This window comes from Phyllobates terribilis, unplaced genomic scaffold (genome assembly GCF_046119375.1).
Source record: "Phyllobates terribilis strain yellow unplaced genomic scaffold, ASM4611937v1 Scaffold_3__8_contigs__length_932513732, whole genome shotgun sequence".
In the NCBI taxonomy this organism is placed as follows: Eukaryota; Metazoa; Chordata; class Amphibia; order Anura; family Dendrobatidae; genus Phyllobates; species Phyllobates terribilis.
Window position 1 is genome coordinate 858,832,332 of NW_027362763.1, and position 21,134 is coordinate 858,853,465.

Genomic DNA, 21,134 nt, shown 5'->3' on the forward strand with positions numbered 1-21,134 from the left:
ATCATCATACATTGTAGTAAAATGTGTACGACATGCGAGCTGTATACTCCAACACAACTTAGAGGCCATGTGATATTTACTATGACACAGGGAAAGGGTGAAAGATCCAGGGCAATGAATGAGGAAACTGTTCTTCTGGAAGGAACCATTTACATGAACACATTGTTCTTGTTCTGGGCACTTTATTTTCGTCCATTTTTATGCCCAGACGCCAATATGAAATCAGAAACAATGCAATTAGGAGGATCTAATTTTAGAGATATTTCCTGCCATACATATAAATAATTGAGGCATCATAGTGAAATCAGTGCATACAAGGTAAATACCTTGATCAACATCATTAGTGGGCATTATTTATGCAATTCCTTCATTATATAAATTGGCCATAGTCCCATGTTGTGTACTGCTGACACGTTCTTAGGTTTTGCATACATCAGTTGTATGGGAATATATGAAACGTTATACTATGTCTTATTAGAGGGATATAGTATCTGCCTCACTTATAGTAACATACTTTTTAAGGTTGAAGGAAGACTAAGTCCATCCAACCCATATCCTAACATGTTGATCCAGAGGAAGGCAAAAAAAAAACCATGTGGCAAACACTAAGCTCCACATTGGGGAAAAAAATTCCTTCCGGACTCCATACGACAATCAGACTAGTTCCCTGGATCAATGCCCTATCAAGGAATCTAGTATATATAACCTGTAATATTATACTTTTCAAGAAAGGCATCCATGCCCTTCTTAAATTTTATTAGTGAATCACTCATTACAACATCATGCGGCAGAGAGTTCCATAGTCTCACTGCTCTTACAGTAAAGAATCCCCGTCTGTGATTATGATTAAACCTTCTTTCCTCCAGACGTAGAAGATGCCCCCTTGTCCCCGTCTCTGGCCTCAGAGTAAAAAGATCAGTAGAAAGGTCTTTGTACTGTCCCCTCATATACTTGTACATAGTAATAAGATCACCCCTAAGCCTTCGTTTTTCCACAGTAAATAACCCCAAGTGTAATAACCTGTCTTGGTATTGCAGACCCCCCAGTCCTCTAATAACCTTGGTCGCTCTTCTCTGCACCCGCTCTAGTTCAGCTATGTCTTTCTTATACACCGGAGACCAGAACTGTACACAGTATTCTAAGTGTGGTCGCACTAGTGACTTGTATAGAGGTAAAATTATGTTCTCCTCATGAGCATCTACGCCTCTTTTAATGCATCCCATTATTTTATTTACCTTCGCTGCAGCTGCCTGACACTGGCCACTAAACGTGAGCTTGTCGTCCACCAATACACCCAGGTCTTTTTCAGTGACAGTTTTGCCCAGTGTTTTACAATTAAGCATATAATTTTATACATTTTATTTCCTCTGCCCAAGTGCATTACCTTACATTTATCCCCATTAAAGCTCATTTGCCATTTATCAGCCCAAGCTTCTAGTTTACATAGATCCTCCCATAATATAAAATGGTCCTCCTCTGTATTGATTACCCTGCGGAGTTTAGTGTCATCTGCAAATATTGAAATACTACTCTGTACGCCCCCTACAAGGTCATTAATAAATATGTTAAAAAGAAGCAGGCCCAATACTGACCCCTGTGGTACCCCACTGTTAACTGAGACCCAACCCAGTCTGAGTGTGTTCCATTAATAACCACCCTTTGTTTCCTATCACTGAGTTCTTAACCCACATACATACAGTACAGACCAAAAGTTTGAACACACCTTCTCATTTAAAGATTTTTCTGTATTTTCTTGACTATGAAAATTGTACATTCACAGTGAAGGCATCAAAACTATGAATTAACACATGTGGAATTATATACTTAAAAAAGTGTGAAACAACTGAAAATATGTCTTATATTCTAGGTTCTTCAAAGTAGCCACCTTTTGCTTTGATGACTGCTTTGCACACTCTTGGCATTCTCTTGATGAGCTTCAAGAGGTAGTCACCGGAAATGGTCTTCCAACCATCTTGAAGGAGTTCCCAGAGATGCTTAGCACTTGTTGGCCCTTTTGCCTTCACTCTGCGGTCCAGCTCACCCCAAACCATCTCGATTGGGTTCAGGTCTGGTGACTGTGGAGGCCAGGTCATCTGGCGTAGCACCACATCACTCTCCTTCTTGGTCAAATAGCCCTTACACAGCCTGGCGGTGTGTTTGGGGTCATTGTCCTGTTGAAAAATAAATGATGGTCCAACTAAACGCAAACCGGATGGAATAGCATGCCGCTGCAAGATGCTGTGGTATCCATGCTGGTTCAGTATGCCTGCTGGAGCTGTCCTGGGAACCATCGAAAGGTAAGGATGATGTTGGTTTATTATTTTTCTTTTATTGCAGGAGATCGTTGACTTCAGCTGGAATGGGCGTGATGGTAAGTATGGTTTAATTTAGAACAATAAAGAATTGTGTGTTTATTTCAATTAAAGGACTTTATTCTGGGTGTTGTGTTTTTTTTTAAATACTTTACTAGAAATTCATGGCGGTCATGTCTAATATTGGCGTGACCCCATGAATTTCGGGCTTAGGGCCATCTGATAATACTAAGCTGGCCCTAACCCCTTTATTACCCAGTGAGCCACCGCACCAGGGCCCTGGATGAGCTGGGTACAGCGCCAGAAGATGGCGCTTCTATGAACGCGCCATTTTCCGGGTGGCTGCGGACTGCAATTTGCAGCGGGGGGGGGGGGGGGGGCAGAAAGCTTGGGCCTCCCTGCGCTGCAGATTCCAGCCCCCAGCTGCCTAGTTGTACCTGGCTGGATACAAAAATAGGGCGAAGCCCCACGTATTTTTTTTTTTTTTAATTTTTCATGAAATTCATGAAATAATTAAGAAAAAAAGGGCTTCCCGATATTGTTGTGTCCGGTCAGGTACAAATAGGCAGCTGGTGGTTGGGGGCAGCCCGTTCCTGCCTGCTGTACCTGGCTGGACACAAATATAGTGCGAAGCCCCACGTCAATTTTTTTTAAATTATTTCATGAATTTCCTGAAATAATTTAAAAAAAATTGACGTGGGGCTTCGCACTATATTTGTGTCCAGCCAGGTACAACTAGGCAGCTGGGGGCTGGAATCTGCAGCGCAGGGAGGCCCAAGCTTTCTGGGCCCCCCCCCCCCGCTGCAAATTGAAGTCGGCAGCCACCCCGGAAAATGGCGCATTCATAGAAGAGCCATCTTCTGGCGCTGTACCCAACTCATCCAGGGCCCTGGTGCGGTGGGTCACTGGGTAATAAAGGGGTTAGGGCCAGCTTGGTATTATCAGCTGGCCCTAAGCCCGAAATTCATGGGGTCACGCCAATATTAGACATGACTGCCATGAATTTCTAGTAAAGTATTTAAAAAAAACACAACACCCAGAATAAAGTCCTTTAATTGAAATAAACACACAATTCTTTATTATTCTAAATTAAACCATACTTACCATCACGCCCATTCCAGCTGAAGCCAACGATCTCCTGCAATAAAAGAAAAATAATAAACCAAGATCATCCTTACCATTCGATGGTTCCCAGGACAGCTCCAGCTCTGCTACATCGAGATGACAGGCTGGATCGCAGCAGAAAGCTGCCATCCAGCCTGTCATCCCGCAGGCAGACACTGAGAAGCGCAGGCATGCTTGCGCTCCTCAGTGTCAGGCTGTGACGGCATCCAGATGAGCCGAGTCACTCACGCTCACCGCATGCGCAGGAGAATTCTCCCACGCTGTCAGTGACGTGCATGAGGTGAGCTGAGTTCATTGTCGGCTCATCTGGATGCCATCACAACCAGACACTGAGGAGCGCAAGCATGCCTGCACTTCTCAGTGTCTGCGGCATGGCAAGCTGGATGGCAGCGTTCTGTTGCGATCCAGCCTGTCATGTGAATGTAGCAGAGCTGGAGCTGTCCTGGGAACCATGGAAAGGTAAGGATGATGTTGCTTTATTATTTTACTTTTATTGCAGGAGATCGTTGGCTTCAGCAGGAATGGGCGTGACGGTAAGTATGGTTTAATTTAGAACAATAAAGAATTGTGTGTTTATTTCAATTAAAGGACTTTATTCTGGGTGTTTGTGGGTTTTTTTAACTTTGACTATGGGGTTAGTAATGGGGGTGTCTTATAGACGCCTCTCCATTACTAACCTGGGCTTGATGTCAGCTGGCATTATAAGCTGACATCAACCCCAGCCCTATTACCCCACTGCCACCGCTACAGGGCAGTGGGAAGAGCGAGGCTAAGTGCCAGAATTGGCGCATCCTATGGATGCGCCATTTCTGAGGCGGCTGACGGCTGGTGTTTCTAGCCTGGGAGGGGGCCAATATTCATGGCACCCTTCCTGGGCTATTAAAATCAGCCCCCAGCTGTCTGCCTAGCCTTTGCTAGCTATTAAAATAGGGGGGGACCGCACGTCATTTTTTTGGGGGTCCCCCATTTTAATAGCTAGTAAAGGCTAGGTATTCAGCTGGGGGCTGATATTAGTAGCCTGGGAAGCTCCGTGGGTATTACCCCCTTCCCAGGCTTCAAATATCTGCCCCAGCCGTCTGCTTAACCTCCGCTAGAGACTAAAATTACGGGGAACCATACGCCAATTTTTTTTTTAATAAATCCTTTATTTTAACACTAAATGACAAGTACAGTAACCAACACTGTCACCGTACTTATTATATATGTGACTGACATGTTTCTATCTATCTAATCTATGTGTGATGCTCTATCTTTCTGTTCTAAATTGTCGGGTACCGGTATATGCCGCTGATGAATTGCCGGCTTTTCATGTTTCACTGTGAGCACTGTTCCCATCGATTTGGGCAACCACTGTAATGCCACAACCACCATGGCTGTGGCATTAACGTCTTAAAAAAATATTAATTCCTGCTATTCCATTTAATTGTAATGTAAGGGAGATAATGTAATGTCAGTGCTTGAGCAGGAGAATTCTCCCACGCGGGATGGCATTCTGATGACAGGCTGGATGGCAGCTGAGCGCTGCCATCCAGCTTGTCATCCTTCAGAGACACTGCAGAGCGCAGGCATTATGTGAACTTCCGATTCCGGTATTCGATATTGTAAAAGTATCGGAACTCAGTATCGGAACTCCGATACAGCGAATATCGGTCGATACCCGATATTTCAGTATCGGAATGCTCAACACTAGTCATGAGGTTATTCTTCTTCAGATACTCTAGTATAGCATCTGTTAGGAAACCCTCCAGGATTTTACCCACAGTAGAGGTTAAGCTTACTGGCCTATAATTTCCAAGTTCGGTTTTTGTCCCCTTTTTGAATATTGGCACCACATTTGCTATACGCCAGTCCTGTGGTACAGACCCTGTTATTATGGAATCTTTAAAGATTAAAAATAGTCGTCTATCTATGACGTTACTTAATTCCTGCAGTACTCGCAGGTGTATCCCATCTGGGCCCGGGGATTTGTCAACTTTAGTGATTTTTAGATGCCGTACTTCCTGCTGGGTTAAGCAAGTGACATTTAAATGGAGAATTTTTGTCATCACTGATCATGTTTTCTGTCATGCGATTTTCTTGTGTAAATACGATTGAAAAAAAAAATCATTTAGCATATTTTTTTCCTCTTCCTCATCCACCATTTCACCCAGGCTATTTTTAAGGGGGCCAACACTATCATTTTTTATTTTTTTACTATTTTATGTAGTTAAAGAATATTTGGAGATTATTTTTACTTTCTCTGGCAATGATTCTCTCTGCCTTAATCTTTGCTGCCTTGATTTGTTTTTTACATAATTTATTTAATTTTCTATATTTATTTAATGCCTCATCACTACCTACTTGCTTTAGTTCTCTAAATGCTTTTTTTTTGTCACTTATTGCGCCCCTTACAGCTCTATTTAGCCATAGTGGTTTCCTCCTATTTCTAGCATGTTTATTCCCATAGAGTATATATTGTACACAGGTCCTATTCAGCATGCTAACAAATATCTCCCATTTGCTTTGTGTAGTTTTATGTCTCAGGGTATCGTTCCAGTTTATTGCATTAAGATCATCTCTCAACCGTTGGAAATTTGCTTTCCTGAAGTTTAGTGTCATTGTAACCCCTCTACTACACATCTTATTAAAGGATACATGAAAACGTATTATTTTGTGATCACTATTACCCAAGTGACCCCCAACTCGTATATTTGATATGCAGTCTGGCATGTTGGTTAATATTAGGTCTAGCAGTGCCCCCCTTCTTGTTGGGTCCTGAACCAGTTGTGAAAGGTAATTGTCTCTCATAGTTGTCAAAAACCTATTACCTTTGCTGGAACTACAGGTTTCTGTTCCCCAATGTATTTCAGGGTAGTTAACCCCTTCACAACCCTGGGATTTTTCGTTTTTTGCTCCCTTGTTCCCAGAGCCATAGTGTTTTTATTTTTTGGTCAATATGGCCGTGTGAGGGCTTATTTTGTACTTTTGACTGACATTACTGGTTTTACCATATCGTGTACGGGAAAAAAATTCCAAGTGCGGTGAAATTGCAAAAAAAAGTGCAATACCACAGATTTTTATTTTTTTTTACCATGTTCACTGAATGCTAAAACTGACCTGCCATTATTATTCTCCAGGTCATTACGAGTTTGTAGACACCAAACATGTATTGGTTCTTTTTTATTTAAGTGGTGAAAAAAAATCCCAAAGTTTGCTAAAAAAAAAAAAAAATGGCGCCATTTCCAAGACCCTTAGCGTCTCCATTTTTCGGGATCTGGGGCCAGGTGAGGGCTTATTTTTTGCGCGCCGAACTGAAGTTTTTATTGATACCATTTTGGGGTAGATCCGATATTCTGATCGCCCGTTATTGCATTTTATTGCAATGTTATGGTGACCAAAAAACGTAAATCTGTCGTTTAGAATTTTTTTCTCGTTACGCCGTTTACCGATCGGATTAATTTTTTTTAATATTGATAGATCAGGCGATTCTGAACTCGGCGATACCAAATATGTGTATGTGTTTTTTTTTATTTTATTTTGAATGGGGCGAAAGGGGGGTGATTTAAATTTTTATATTTTTTTAATATTTTTAAAAACATTTTTTTTTCCACTTTTTGCTTGCTTTTATAGTCTCCATAGGAGACTAGAAGCAGCACTTGTCTGATCACCTCTGCTACATAGAGGTGATCAGCAGATCACCTCTATGTAGCAGAAATGCTCCTGTGCTATGAGCACCGACCACTAGGTGGCGCTCATAGCGATCAGCTCATGACAACCATTGGAGTCTGCTGCAGACCCAGGGTTGTCATGCCCACGCATCGGTGACCCGCGATGAGGGGTAAGTGACGCGCTTCCGGCGTGGCGATGTTAAATGCCGCTGTCAGAGATTGACAGCGGCATTTAACATGTTAACAGCCGCGGGTGGATCGCGATTCCACCCACGCCTGTTGCGGGCACATGTCAGCTCTAAGAATCAGCTCTGACATGTGCCCGGTTCAGTGTGGGCTCAGCGCCGGAGCCCTCACTGAACCGGGGGTAACAGCCTGGTAATACGTCCCAGGCTGTAAAGGGGTTAAAGTCCCCCAAAATAATGACTTCTCCTTGAGTCGCTGCTTCATCTATTTGCTTTATGAGGATATTCTCCGCTGCTTCCATTATTTTTGGAGACTTATAACAAACCCCCATCAGTAATTTATTATTTTTTCCCCCTCCCCTTATCTCCACCCACAGGGACTCTACATCTCCATTAGATTCACATATATCCTCCCGCAAGACAGGCTTTAAGGATGATTTTACATATAAACACCCCCCCTCGCTTGTTTGTACGGTCATTTCTGAAGAGACTATAGCCCTGTAAATTAAGTGCCCAGTCATGGCTCTCATCCAGCCACGTCTCAGATATCCCTACCATGTCAATTATTTTCCAACAAAATTAATTCTAATTCCTCCATTTTGTTGGTGAGGCTTCTGGCATTAGTGTACACGCATTTTATGTATCTCTCTGTACCTCTATTCTTTCTTACATTATTGACTCTTCTAACCCCACCCCCAACTTCTTTATTTGTGCCCAGGTCACTATCTGCACTATCTTCCCCACCTACAAAATGAATACCCTCCCCCCATTAAACATACAAAAAAAGTCACAAAAAGACACTTTTTGCTCATGTACTTGGGATATTGTGAAAGATTATCTGATCCTCACAAGATGGTCACTGCTTAAAGGGAATGCGCTATCAAATAAAGTTATTTGTTAAGATTTTTAGGTGATTTTTTTTTTAAACTTGTATCTAATAATCCAGAAATCTTGCAATTTTCAATATGTCCATTTAACCTGATAATAGGCTAAAATTAGATGATTTTTCAGCAGTTCTCATTATCCTAACAGGCAGGATTACAATGACATCTCACATCTCTACATGGGATATCAGAATCCAGCATTCACAAATGGCGAGTTCAGATTGCCCCTCTCCCCCTGTACAATGGCCCATGTACAGAGTCTATGCTGATAGTGGCTGCAGTAAAGCAAATCTGGAAAAGCTGTTACTGCAACACCAGCGAGACTGCAGCCACTAGAATCAGAAAATAGAATAAAAATAAATATGAAAAATATATGCCTAGTGTTTGGTTTAATTGGTATAAAATTTGGGTAATACTTTAGTTGCATTAGCCAGCTGAAGAACAGCGGCTTCTTTGCAGATGTGCTTACTGGAAAGTAATGCCAGGCAGCTGGATATATCACAGACGATCATTACTGTGCCCCGACCAGTGAAAAAGTTTGTCATTTGGGCAAAGTGGAGCAATGTTGCATAAAACACCACGACAACGGACCGCACACAATCCTATATAGTATACAGGAATTCTTCAGCTGCACAGTAGTATGACATGGAAGACGAATCTAGGTGGAGGAACGGCCAGTGAAAATATGTATAAGCCAGAGAAATCGCCAGTTCATTATTGGTGTAATGGAAAAAATGTCCAGTGTACATCCATGACTACAAATCCTTTCCCCATTCTAGTAAATCTTGCATCTTACAATATGTACTTCCAACACCTAATAACGTACATGTGACTGACCTTACTATCCCACCCCTCAGAAATCGGATCGGAGTGTCCTCCTCAAGTTGTATGATGCCGTCTGTCACACCTCCGTTCTCCCATCTGGCTGGAGCGCCATATACACTATGGTCTTTCTCTGCTGCAAGATAGAAACACAATGGATGGGGGGGGGATGAGGTGAAGATACTAGGACACACATCAAAATTACCTGCATAGTCAAAGTCAATTTCTACAATCGCAAATTTATCACCAAAAAAATAAATAAAACACATACACCTATGAACAGGTGCATCTCGCAAAATTAGAATATCAAAATTTTTTATTTCAGTTCTTCAATCCAAAAAGTGAAATTCATATTATATAGAGTCATTACAGAGTGATCTATTTCAAGTGTTTATTTCTGTTAATGTTGATGATTATGGATTACAGTCGACGAAAATACAAAAGTCATTATCTCGGGTAAATTAAAATAATAAAAAAAACCACATGCAAAGGCTTCCTAAGCTTTTAAAAAGCCCCCTTAGTCTGTTTCAGTAGGCTCCACAATCATGGGGAAGACTGCAGACTTGACAGATGTCCAGAAGGCAGTAATTGACACACTCCACAAGGTCCCAGAGTTCCAATTTTCATTTGGAAATCAAGGTCCGAGAGTCTGGAGGAAGAGTGGAGAGGCACACAATCCAAGCTGCTTGAGGTCTAGTGTGAAGTCTCCACAATTAGTGATGGTTTGGGGAGCCATGTCATCTGCTGGTGTAGGTCCACTGTGTTTTATCAAGACCAAAGTCAGCACAGCCGTCTACCAGGAAATTTTAGAGCACTTCATGCTTTCCTCTGCCGACAAGCTTTTTGGAGATGGAAATTTCATTCTCCAGCAGGACTTGGCACCTGTCCACACTGCCAAAAGTACCAATACCTGGTTTAAAAACAACAGTATCACTGTGCTTGATTGGCCAGCAAACTCGCCTGACCTTAACCCCATAGAGAATCTATGGGGTATTGTCAAGAGGAAGATGAGAGACACCAGACCCAACAATGCAGACGAGCTGAAGGCGGCTATCAAAGCAACCTGGGCTTCCATAACACCTCAGCAGTGCCACAGGCTGATCGCCTCCATGCCACGCCACATTGATGCAGTAATTGATGCAAAAGGAGCCCCGACCAAGTATTGAGTGCATTTACTGAACTTACATTTCAGTAGGCCAACATTTCAGATTTTAAAAACTATTTTCAAGCTGTTGTTATAAAGTATTCTAATTTACTGAGATAATGACTTTTGTGTTTTCATTGGCTGTAAGCCATAATCATCAACATTAACAGAAATAAACACTTGAAATAGATCACTCTGTTTGTAATGACTCTATATAATATATGAGTTTCACTTTTTGTATTGAAGAACTGAAACAAATTAACTTTTGATGATATTCTAATTTAGTGAGGTGCACCTGTCTATAATTTTTATATTATATATATTTTTATTATCACCCCTGTTTTCTCCCATTAACCCCTTTACCCCCCCAAGCCTGTTTTCACCTTAATGACCAAGCCAAATTTTACAATTCTGACCACTGTCACTTTATGAGGCAATAACTCTGGAACGCTTCAACTCATCCCACGGATTCTGAGGCTTTTTTTTTCGTGACATATTGTACTTCATGATAGTGGTAAAATTTGTTCAATATCACTTGTGTTTATTTGTGAAAATATTGGAAATTTGGAACATTTTGCAATTGTCAAACTTTTAATTCTTATGCCCTTAAATCAAAAGAGATATGTCACACAAAATAGTTAATCAATCACATTTCCCAAATGTCTACTTTACATCTGCATCATTTTTTAACAATTTTTTTTTTTTGTTAGAAGTTAGGAGGGTTCAAAGTTGATCAGCAATTTCTCATTTTTCCAACAAAATTTACAAACCCTTTCTTTTCTTTCTTTTTTTTTATTTTTTTAGGGACCACAATCACATTTGAAGTGATTTTGGGTGCCTATATGACAGAAAATACCCAAAATAACAGCATTCTAAAACCTGCACCCCTCAAAGCCACGCTCAAAAAGTTTATTAACCCTTCAGGTGGCTTCACAGAAATTAATGCAATTTTACTTTTCTTTTTTTTTCACAAATTTTACTTTAGCCCACAAATTTTTCATTTTCACAAGTTTAACAGGAGAAAATGGAACCCAAAATTTGTTGTTCAATTTCTCCTGATTACGCAGATACCCCACATGTAAGGGAAAACTACTGTTTGGGTGCATGGCAGGGCTCAGAAGGGAAGGAACACCAGAAGGGAAGGAACACAATTGATGACATTTTGGAAAGTAGACCCCCTCTACGAATTTATCTAGATGGGTGGTGAGCACCTTGAACCCCCAGGTGCTTCACAGAAGTTTATAACGTTGAACTATGAAAAAAAAATATTTTTCCCGCAAAAATGTTGGTTTTGTCCCTAATTTTTCATTTTCTCAAGGGTAAAAGGGGAAAATGGACCATACAATCGTTGTGCTATTTCTCCTGAGTACACCGGTACCCTATATGTGGTTGAAAACTACTTTTGAGGTACAGTGCAAAGCTTAGAAGGGAAGAAGCGCCATATTGGGGTTCAGATTCTGCTGGAATGGTTTAAGGGTGCAATGTCACATTGGCAGAGCCCGAGGTTCCAGAACAGCAGAAACCCCCATAAGTGATCTCATTTGACAAACTACACCTCTCAATGAATTCATCTAGGGGTGCATGAGCATATTGACACCACATGTGCTTCACAGGAATTTATATCATTGGGCGATAAAGAAAGAATAATTACATTTTTACAGCTAAAATGTTGTTTTGGATCCAAATTTTTATAAGGATCTCTCAGTTTGTTGTGCAATTTCTCCTGAGTGCGCCAAAACCCTACAGGTAAATCGAAGACTACTTTTGAGGCACAGTGTAAAGCTCAGAAGGGAAGGAGTCATATTGTAGTGCAGATTTTACTGTTATGGTTTTGCACTGGAAGATCCCCTGAGGTTCCAGAACAGCAGAACTCAATTAAGTGACCCCATTTTACAAACTACAGGTCTCAATGAATTCATCTAAGGGTGCACTGATCATATTGACACCATTGGGCAGTAAAGAAAGAAATTACATTTTTATCACAAAAATTTTGTTTTAGCCACAGATTTTCCATTTTCACCCAGGAAAATGGGTAAACTGGCACCAAAATGTGTCACACAATTTCTAATGTAGAAATACCCTATACATGGCTGTACAGTACTGCTTATTTACACGGCGAGACTCAGAAGAGACAGAGCCCTATTTGCCTCCTGGAGCACAGATTTTCCTAGAATAGTCTGCGGACTCCATATACAGAGACCCTAAGTGCTAGAGGAGCAGAATCCCCCTCCAGTGACCCCATTTTGGAAATTATACCCCTTTGTGAATTTATCTACAGGTGTAGTGATGATTTGACTCCATGGGTGTTTTTCAGAAACAAACAGCAGTGGATGTTGCCGAATGAATATTGCAAATCTGCTACTGTGCGTCTGGAGACATGGACCCCGTAAATTAGGCAGGCTCTCATTGCTACAGAAATGCCAAACATGTGGACACTAAATGTGGTTTAGGCACACTGTGGGGCTCAGGAGGAGGGGGCATTTGGATTTGGGAGCACAGAATTCTCTTGCTTTCATTTAGGGGGTGAGGAGCCATAGCACTTTTCCTGAGCCTTTGTACTACCAGTAACATTTTACATAACATTTTGGATCACGTTCATCTTGTGCTCTACGCTGAGCACTTATATTGGGGTTTCCATCTAAATCTCCAAAAGACGTGATTCAGATGAAACCCCGACGGATCCATTCACTATAATGAGGCAGCAGAGTTACTCTGGACTCCGTCTGGCCTCTGTTCAGCAGTGTCCTTTTCAGAAGTGCACAAAACAGAAGTGGCTGTCCCCATTTGCCTCATCACAGGGAATCTTCCGCCGGGGATTAAGTCTGAATCACGTATTCCAGAGATTTACACGGAAACCCCGGTGTAAGTGCTCAGTGTAGAGCACAGGATAAATGTGCGCCGAGCCTTACTGCGATCTTTGGGAGGCAGAATGAACAAATCAACAACAGGACAAGTATTGGTTTTATTTACTTTTAAACGCCGTTACTCGTGAAGTAAAATTAGACAACTTTATTCTTCGAGTATGCGATTATAGTGATACCAGATTTATATCTTTTTTAGGTTTGGCAGCTGTCACACACGAAAAGACGCTTTTTTTTTGCATTGCCATATTTTGAGAGCTAGAATTTTTCCATATTTTAGCCGACAGTCATGTGAAGGCTTGTCATTTGCGTGACGAGTTGACATTTCTATTAGTACCATTTTTGGCCACATGAGATGTTTTGACCGCTTTCTATTCCTATTTTTGGGAGGTAGAATTAACAAAAAACAGTAATTCAGGAACGTTTCTTTGGTTGTTTTTTTTATGCCGTTCCGAGTGTCATAAAATTGATAAGGCAGCTTTATTCTTTGGGTCAGTAAGATTACAGCGATACCACACTTATATAGTTTTTTGTGTTTTGGTGCTTTTATAGAAAAAAATTATTTTTGCACCGCTGTATTCGGAGCTTTAACTTTTTTAATTTTCCGCTGATGCAGCTGTATGATGGCTTGTTTTTTTGCGGGACAAAATTATGTTTTGAGCTATACCATTTTTATTTACATTTTTTCATCGCATTTTATTAAACCTTTTGTTCGATGGTATGATGAAAAAGCATAGTTTTTTACCTTGTTATTTTTTTTACTATTATTATTTTGTGATTTTTGAAAAAAATATTTTATACATTTTTCTTTACTTAGTCCCTCTATGGGACTTTCACTTTCAGCAGTCTGATCGCAGTTATAAAGCATTGCAATTGACAAGCATTGCAATGCTTTATAACTTTCAGTGCTGCACTGACATAAGTTTGTTAGACCATGCTCTGAGCATGGTCTAACAAGCTTGCTAGCCTGGTGACCCGGATGTCGTCGTAACGACCTTGTGTCGCCATTGTAACAATCGGACCCTCGTGATGTCATTGCGGGGGCGCCGATCGGAGGTGAGAGGGAGCCCCCCTCCCTCTCTTCTATCGGCCTTCCTGCCAATCGATATCAAGCACAGCAGGTAGGGGGTTAAACTGCTGTTCCTGGCAGTGAGAGTCAGGTGTCATATTCGCTCAACACCTGGGAGCTGTGCGCGCAAAATCGTCAGGACGTATCGATACCAAAATTGTTAGGGGGTTAAAAGAAATAATTTAAAAAAAAAAAACACAACATATTTGGTATCACTACGTTTGTAAATGTCCGATCCATTAACCCGATCAGTATAAGCCATAAATCATAACACCATTATTGCATTTTTTTCACATGATTGTAATATGAAGCAATCAAAACACCACTATCTACCCCATAATGGCATAAAAAATCTCAGCTTGCCTTGCAAAAAACAAGCTCCACCCCTCAAACAGCTCCATTAACGGAAAAATAAAAAGTTAAATACAGGGTGGTCCAAAAGTAGGTGGACAGAAAGTGTAATAAGGCAGGGCTCGACAAACCCAGGCGCCTGGTCGCCAGTGGCGCCTAGAAAATGTTGTCTGGCGCCTAGAAAATGTTGCCTGGTGCTTGAGGAGTTGAGAAGAAAAAAAAATACTCTCAATCCAATCCCACCTCCTGCACGGAGTCATCCAATCGGAGGAAGCAGGGACAGTATCGCTCAGGCCGCCTTCTCCACTTTGCTCCGCCCCCCTTATGCTCCGGGACTGGACAGGGAGAGTTGGGTTACGGGGGAAGGATCGCTGTGGCCGGGGGCCCGTTCTCATCTCCCGCTACCTGTGTAAGTACATACAAAGGCCGTGCTCCCCGGGGAGACGCCGTGTGTGAGGGGGTCTATATGTACAGTTTGTCAACAAAAAAACGGAACAGGCATTTTTTTAAAAAAATTAGTTTCTTTGATTTTTCTGAGAAAAAAACTGAGAATATAAAAAAATTTATAAATGTAATGACATCTATTTATTTTTTTTAAAAAAGCAATTTTTAAAGCATTCGTAAAAATTGAAAAAAAAATGTCAAGAAAAAAACGGAACAACAATTTATCTTTACTTTTCCCTCCAAAAAACATTTAAGGTGAGTATGTTGTTTCATTGATTTAGAAAAGTGTTGTTCCTACAAAAAAGGATTTGAAACTTCTTATGGTTAGAAAATAAAATATATGCATAATAAGGCAGATTGATTTTTAATCTTCTCTAGAAGTGCTGAGAGACCCTATCCTGCTGGACCACCACTGAATGGAGTTTCCTACATTGCTAAATCTTTTTGTAAGTAGGGTATAGCAGTATATACACAGTATATGCTGTAATTATATGGTTACTATATGGCAGTATATTCACAGTGTATCCCATTATTATATGGGTACTATATGGCGGACTGCGGAGTGCTGCTGGAAGAACAAAGTCGGGTGCCGCCGGGAGAACGAAGCCGGAGTACTGCCTCGTCCACTCGGACAAAGAAGGGTAAAGAGATCATGTGTAAGTTATAATTGGCATAGCAGAGCAAAGTGCATATTTTTTTTTCTTTTCTGGGTTCAGGAAAAAAATGAAGCGCAGAGCAACAGAGAGAATACCAGAAAATGAAAAGCAACTGAAAATGACACAGTTCTTTACAAAGACCTCTCTTGAAAGCGCAGTGCAACAGGTAGAAAGTGCCGGGCAACAGGTAACTGAAGAAACAAGAGTTGACCCACCAGCAGAGGAGTCCCCATCAACAAGCCGTTGTCAAACTGCTGGACCCAGGAGATTTAGGCAAGAGTGGTGTAAAGAACTCGCATGGCTTAAATTTGACCATACAACTGGTATAGCTATATGCGAGATTTGTGCTTCCTTCCCTGGCATTGCTGACCAAGCATCTAGGATCGTAAAAGGATTTTCAGGACCCTTTAAACTTGAAACCTTCAAAAAGCACGCGAAGTCTCTCCAGCATCTAAATTGTGTGGAGGCTAAACATGCAGCGTTGGCTCCAGAAGCTACTCCATTGGCTGCTTGTATAAGGAAAATGGATGAAGACATTTTTAAACATATGACCATTCTATTTAATGTGGCCTATTATATTGCCAAAAACAACAGACCTTTCACAGATTTTGAAGTGTTGCTAGAGTTGACGGAGAAATTAGGGAGTGCTGTGCGACAGGAATATGCAAACGATAAAAGATGCAAAGAATTCATTTCCCATATTGCAGAAATAATCAGGAAAAACCTAATCAGTGAGCTCAAAGAGGCAAAATATGTCAGCTTGATGCTAGATGGCTCAACTGACAAAGCAGGGGTTGAACAACTGATTCTGTATGTCAGGTACATCAAGGACAACAGGGTCAAAGAAGTATTTCTTTCTGTTTCTCCTCTTGAAATGGCTACTGCAGATGGATATTTAGAAGCGCTCACAGAAGAACTTAGAACACTTGGTCTTGTAGGCTGGCTTTCTTCAAGTCACTTGATTGCCATTGGTACAGATGGTGCTGCCAGCATGATTGGGACCGAAAATGGCTTGGTGCAGAAAATACGCCAAAACATCAGTCATTTAATTGGCATTCACTGTGTTGCACACCGATTGAACTTAAGTGTATTAAGTTCAGTAAAACAAGCTAAATTAATTGATGATTTTGACTCTATTTTAAAGAAACTCTACCAATTTTATCAATACTCACCTAAGAGAATGCGACAGCTGAAGCAAGTAGCAGAAAACCTGCAGCTTACAATTCTGAAATTCCAATACTTGCATAATGTCAGATGGGTAGCAAGCAAAGTCGGTGCTCTGTCTGCACTTGTCAAAGACTGGAAATGCGTGACAATCCACCTAGAAAGTGTGGCTGCGGAAAAAGACAGTGCCTCTGCAGCTGCCCATGGTTTACTGAGAAAGCTCACAGATTTTAAATTTGTTCACATGCTCCATTTTCTACTGGACTATCTGGAAATTCTTAAAAACTTGTCACTTATATTTCAAAGGGAAGAGCTTTTTTTAAGCACAATTGAGTTGCATGTGAAAAGCACAATTTCAACAATCAATTCACTTAGAAATGCACCAAAACAACATGAGGCCAGATTTGTCTCAGGAACATCTCTTCAAGGACTGTTTCAAAATGTACAGCTACATGGACTGAGCAACACTGTAGCTGCATCAATTCAGCAGGAAAAAGCTAATTTAATTAATCATGCAGTTAAATACTTGACAGTGCGATTTCTAAGTGATATAAATATTGAAAGATCCACCGCAGTGTTTGACACCTTTGCCTGGCCAGCAGGAACAACATTGCAAGACTACGGTGTGGTTGAGATTACTGCATTGGCTCATCATTTTCGTAAACAGCTATCTCCACCTGAAAGTGATGACCAATGCATTCACTCACTCCTCAATGAGTGGTATGAGTTTAAGGTCCTTGGAAAAGGAAAGAAACTGTGTGAGCTTCTGGATTTGGCACTCTCCAACACAAAGAGATTTCCAGTTCTGGGAAACCTGTTGTCGATTGTGGCGGTGCTCCCTGTCTCAACCTCATGTTGTGAAAGAGGATTTAGTTTGATGAACATGGTCAAAAATAAATTCAGATCAAGGATGCAAGAAGAAAGTTTAAGTGACTTGTTTATGATCACCATGAATGGGCCATCTGTGAAGGCGTTTGATCCTGCCAAGGCTGTGGACCACTGGTACTTCAGCTCTAAAATCACAAGGCATGTTCATGGCCACAAAAAGCAAAGTGAAAAACACTAGAATGTTGCCTAAAATCTAAAATATCAAAATATAATATTTATTATCTTTAAAAGTAAAATGTTGTTTATAACGTTTGTAATGTTTTTTTTGTTAAATTAAAAAACAAGTTTGCTTAAAAAAAATTCTGGCTCCTAAATTTTTTGGCTGGCTCCTAGATTCTGAACAACTTTGTCGACCCCTGTAATAAGGTTATGAAGGGGGAGATTTATAAAACACTAAATTGCAGCCGCCTGTCTGGATCATTGTCCAATAAACCATGAATTAGACGAGGACGATAAGGTTTCCACCCAATAGATTTCAGGATTCGCATGATAGAAGCTCGTGAAATTCCCAATTCCAAAGAGGCTCTTCTGGTGGACTTTTTTGGACTCTGAACAAATGTTTCAGCAACAAGTTGTTTATTATCTTCTGTACAGACTGTTTTGGGTCGACCAGTTTTTGGAGCATTAAGGATTGAGCCAGTGGCATTGAATTTGTCACGAATGCGGTAAATGGTTTGTCTCTTTGGGGCTTGAGTACCAAATGTTTCAACCCAATTTGCTCTAACGGTTTCAGCATTTTGAGATTTCCAATACGCTGTTAAAATCCATTTTCTTTAATCTGTATTTAAATTATTCGCCATTATGTGTTATCTGAAAAGAAAACAGATTTGGGGGAGATCTATCTGTGAAAACTAGATATGTGAAACTGGCTCAGTTGCCCTTAGCAACCAATCAGATTCCACCTTTCATTTTCCAAAGAGTCTGTGAGGAATGAAAAGTGGAATCTGATTGGTCGCTAAGGGCAACTGAGCCAGTTTCACTTTACACCATGTTTGATAAATCTCCCCCTTCATAACCTTGTTACACTTTCTGTCCACCTACTTTTGGACCATCCTGTATATACAATATAGATTTCTCTATCTACCTATCTGGTCTCGATTTTATAAGCTTCAGAGGGGTTTTGTTTTTTTACACTACTTAAAAGGGAACCTCTCACCTGATTCCTGCTGCCCAAACTGCAGGCAACCTTAATCCAAGCCTGGATGCTCGATTGCAACCAGGTATATTTATCTCACATGAATGACGTAAAAACAAAACACAAAAATCAATGTTGGAATTGCATTTATTCATCATTTCATAAAAACTTGAATTTTTTCCCCCCTATTTTCCAGTACATCATATGGTAAAATGAATTGCAGGAATTCAAAACTGCACCTCGTCCTGCAAAAAAACAGCCCTCATATTGCCATGTTTATGCAAAAATTAAAAAGTCATGGTTCTTGAAAAAGGAGAGGAAAAAACGAAAGCGCAAAAACAAAAATAATTGGCTGGAGCGGGAGGGTGTTAAAGTAGTATCACTAGGTGAAGCCTGACATTATCTAAACCGTAATGTTGGAGCATATTTATTATGCGAGATGGGAAAGCGATGGGGATAAGTGACCGACGTAAGGAACTTTGTTTTACTGCAATTATACCAGAAAACTGTGGGATCTGCAACAATTCATCTCCCCATTGGCCTCATATACAAAAGAAAGTGTAGACAAAAAAAAAGAGGCTCAACTGCAAATAGCAGCCAGACTGCAGATGTCACTTTATTTCAGGTCAGTATAGAAAATGATGGACCTGAATTGACTCCTCAAAGAGTAAAAGCTCATCCAAAAAAGTGTATATTCAGCCATGGACTGGACACCAACCCATGGCCTATTTTCCAGATGAAGATCGCAGCTACTAGAAGTGTGTGTAATGAGAATCAACTTCTGTTCTGTAGCACTGATCCCCCACCCAAACTGAATGCCAGAGATGAATGGTGAAAGCTGTTAGTTAATCACACTCAGGTCTGCTGTGCTCAAGCACATGTCACCACACTGCAGTGAGGAGAGCAGACTGTTTGTCATTGCTATTGTGCGGGTGTGTTCTTCTTTCCACAATATGTTGCGGACAGCTTATGATTGGTCAGTGTCAGTACAAGCCCCCTTTAATGCAATTAACCTGCAGATTTACACCATATTCGCAGGTTAATAGTGTAATCCTACAAAACAGATTCACTTAATACATTTTCTCTGAAACACATGAGCATTTCATATACCAGGCTTCAATTGTGCAGCCAGGCTGCCATTCATTCAGCCCGTAGTTTGGGCAGCATGATTCACTCACAGGTTCCCTTTAAAATAATAGGCAGTACCATACATTGCATGCAAAACATAACATGACTTGATCATACCTGGTGTCAGTACAGGAGGTAAGCAATCATGCAGGAACGCCTTAGCCTTCTGATCTACAGCAGCATCAACTGGCGCATATTCTGCCAACTTCTTCATAAGCAATTGTACTTTATCTCTAAAATTCCCTCTCCGTGGATCAACCTATAAAAAAATATATATATATATATTAATACACTGCTCAAAAAAATAAAGGGAACACTTAAACAACAGAATATAACTCCAAGTAAATCAAACTTCTGTGAAATCAAACTGTCCACTTAGGAAGCAACACTGATTGACAATCAATTTCACATGCTGTTGTGCAAATGGAATAGACAATAGATGGAAATTATTGGCAATTATCAAGACACCTTCAATAAAGGAGCGTTCCTGCAGGTGGGGACCACAGACCACATCTCAGTACCAATGCTTTCTGGCTGATGTTTTGGCCACTTTTGAATCTTGGTTGTGCTTTCACACTCGTGGTAGCATGAGACGGACTCTACAACCCACACAAGTTGCTCAGGTAGTGCAGCTCGTCCAGGATGGCACATCAATGCGAGCTGTGGCAAGAAGGTTTGCTGTGTCTGTCAGCGTAGTGTCCAGAGGCTGGAGGCGCTACCAGGAGACAGGCCAATACACCAGGCAACGTGGAGTGGGCTGTAGGAGGGAAACAACCCAGCAGAAGGACGGCTACCTCCGCCTTTGTGCAAGGAGGAACAGGAGGAGCACTGCCAGAGCCCTGCAAAATGACCTCCAGCAGGCCACAAATGTGCATGTGTCTGCGCAAACTGTTAGAAACCGACGTCCACAGATGGGGGTTGTGCTCACAGCCCAACACTGTGCAGGACGCTTGGCATTTGCCACAGAACACCAGGATTGGCAAAGTCGCCACTGGCACCCTGTGCTCTTCACAGATAAAAGCAGGTTCACACTGAACACATGTGACAGACATGACAGAGTCTGGAGAAGCCGTGGAGAGCGATCTGCTGCCTGCAACATTCTTCAGCATGACCGGTTTGGAGGTGGGTCAGTAATGGTGTGGGGTGGCATTTCTTTGGAGGGCTGCACTGCCCTCCATGTGCTCGCCAGAGGTAGCCTGTCTTCCATTAGGTACCGAGATGAGATCCTCAGACTCCTTGCGAGACCATATGCTGGTGCGGTTGGCCCTGGGTTCCTCCTAATGCAGGACAATGCCAGACCTCATGTGGCTGGAGTGTGT

At 41.3% G+C, this 21,134-nt stretch overlaps 1 protein-coding gene across 1 annotated transcript in view; it reads right to left on the reverse strand.

Moving 5' to 3' along the window:
- Positions 1–21,134, reverse strand: part of RIOX1 (ribosomal oxygenase 1) — a 58,931-nt gene that overhangs the window by 17,544 nt on the left and 20,253 nt on the right. The window contains exons 11-12 of the mRNA XM_073673377.1: positions 19,933–20,074; positions 8,991–9,111 (exon numbers count right to left, since the gene is read on the reverse strand). Coding sequence (XP_073529478.1) covers positions 8,991–9,111; positions 19,933–20,074 — 263 coding nt within the window. The remainder of the gene's footprint in view (positions 1–8,990; positions 9,112–19,932; positions 20,075–21,134) is intronic.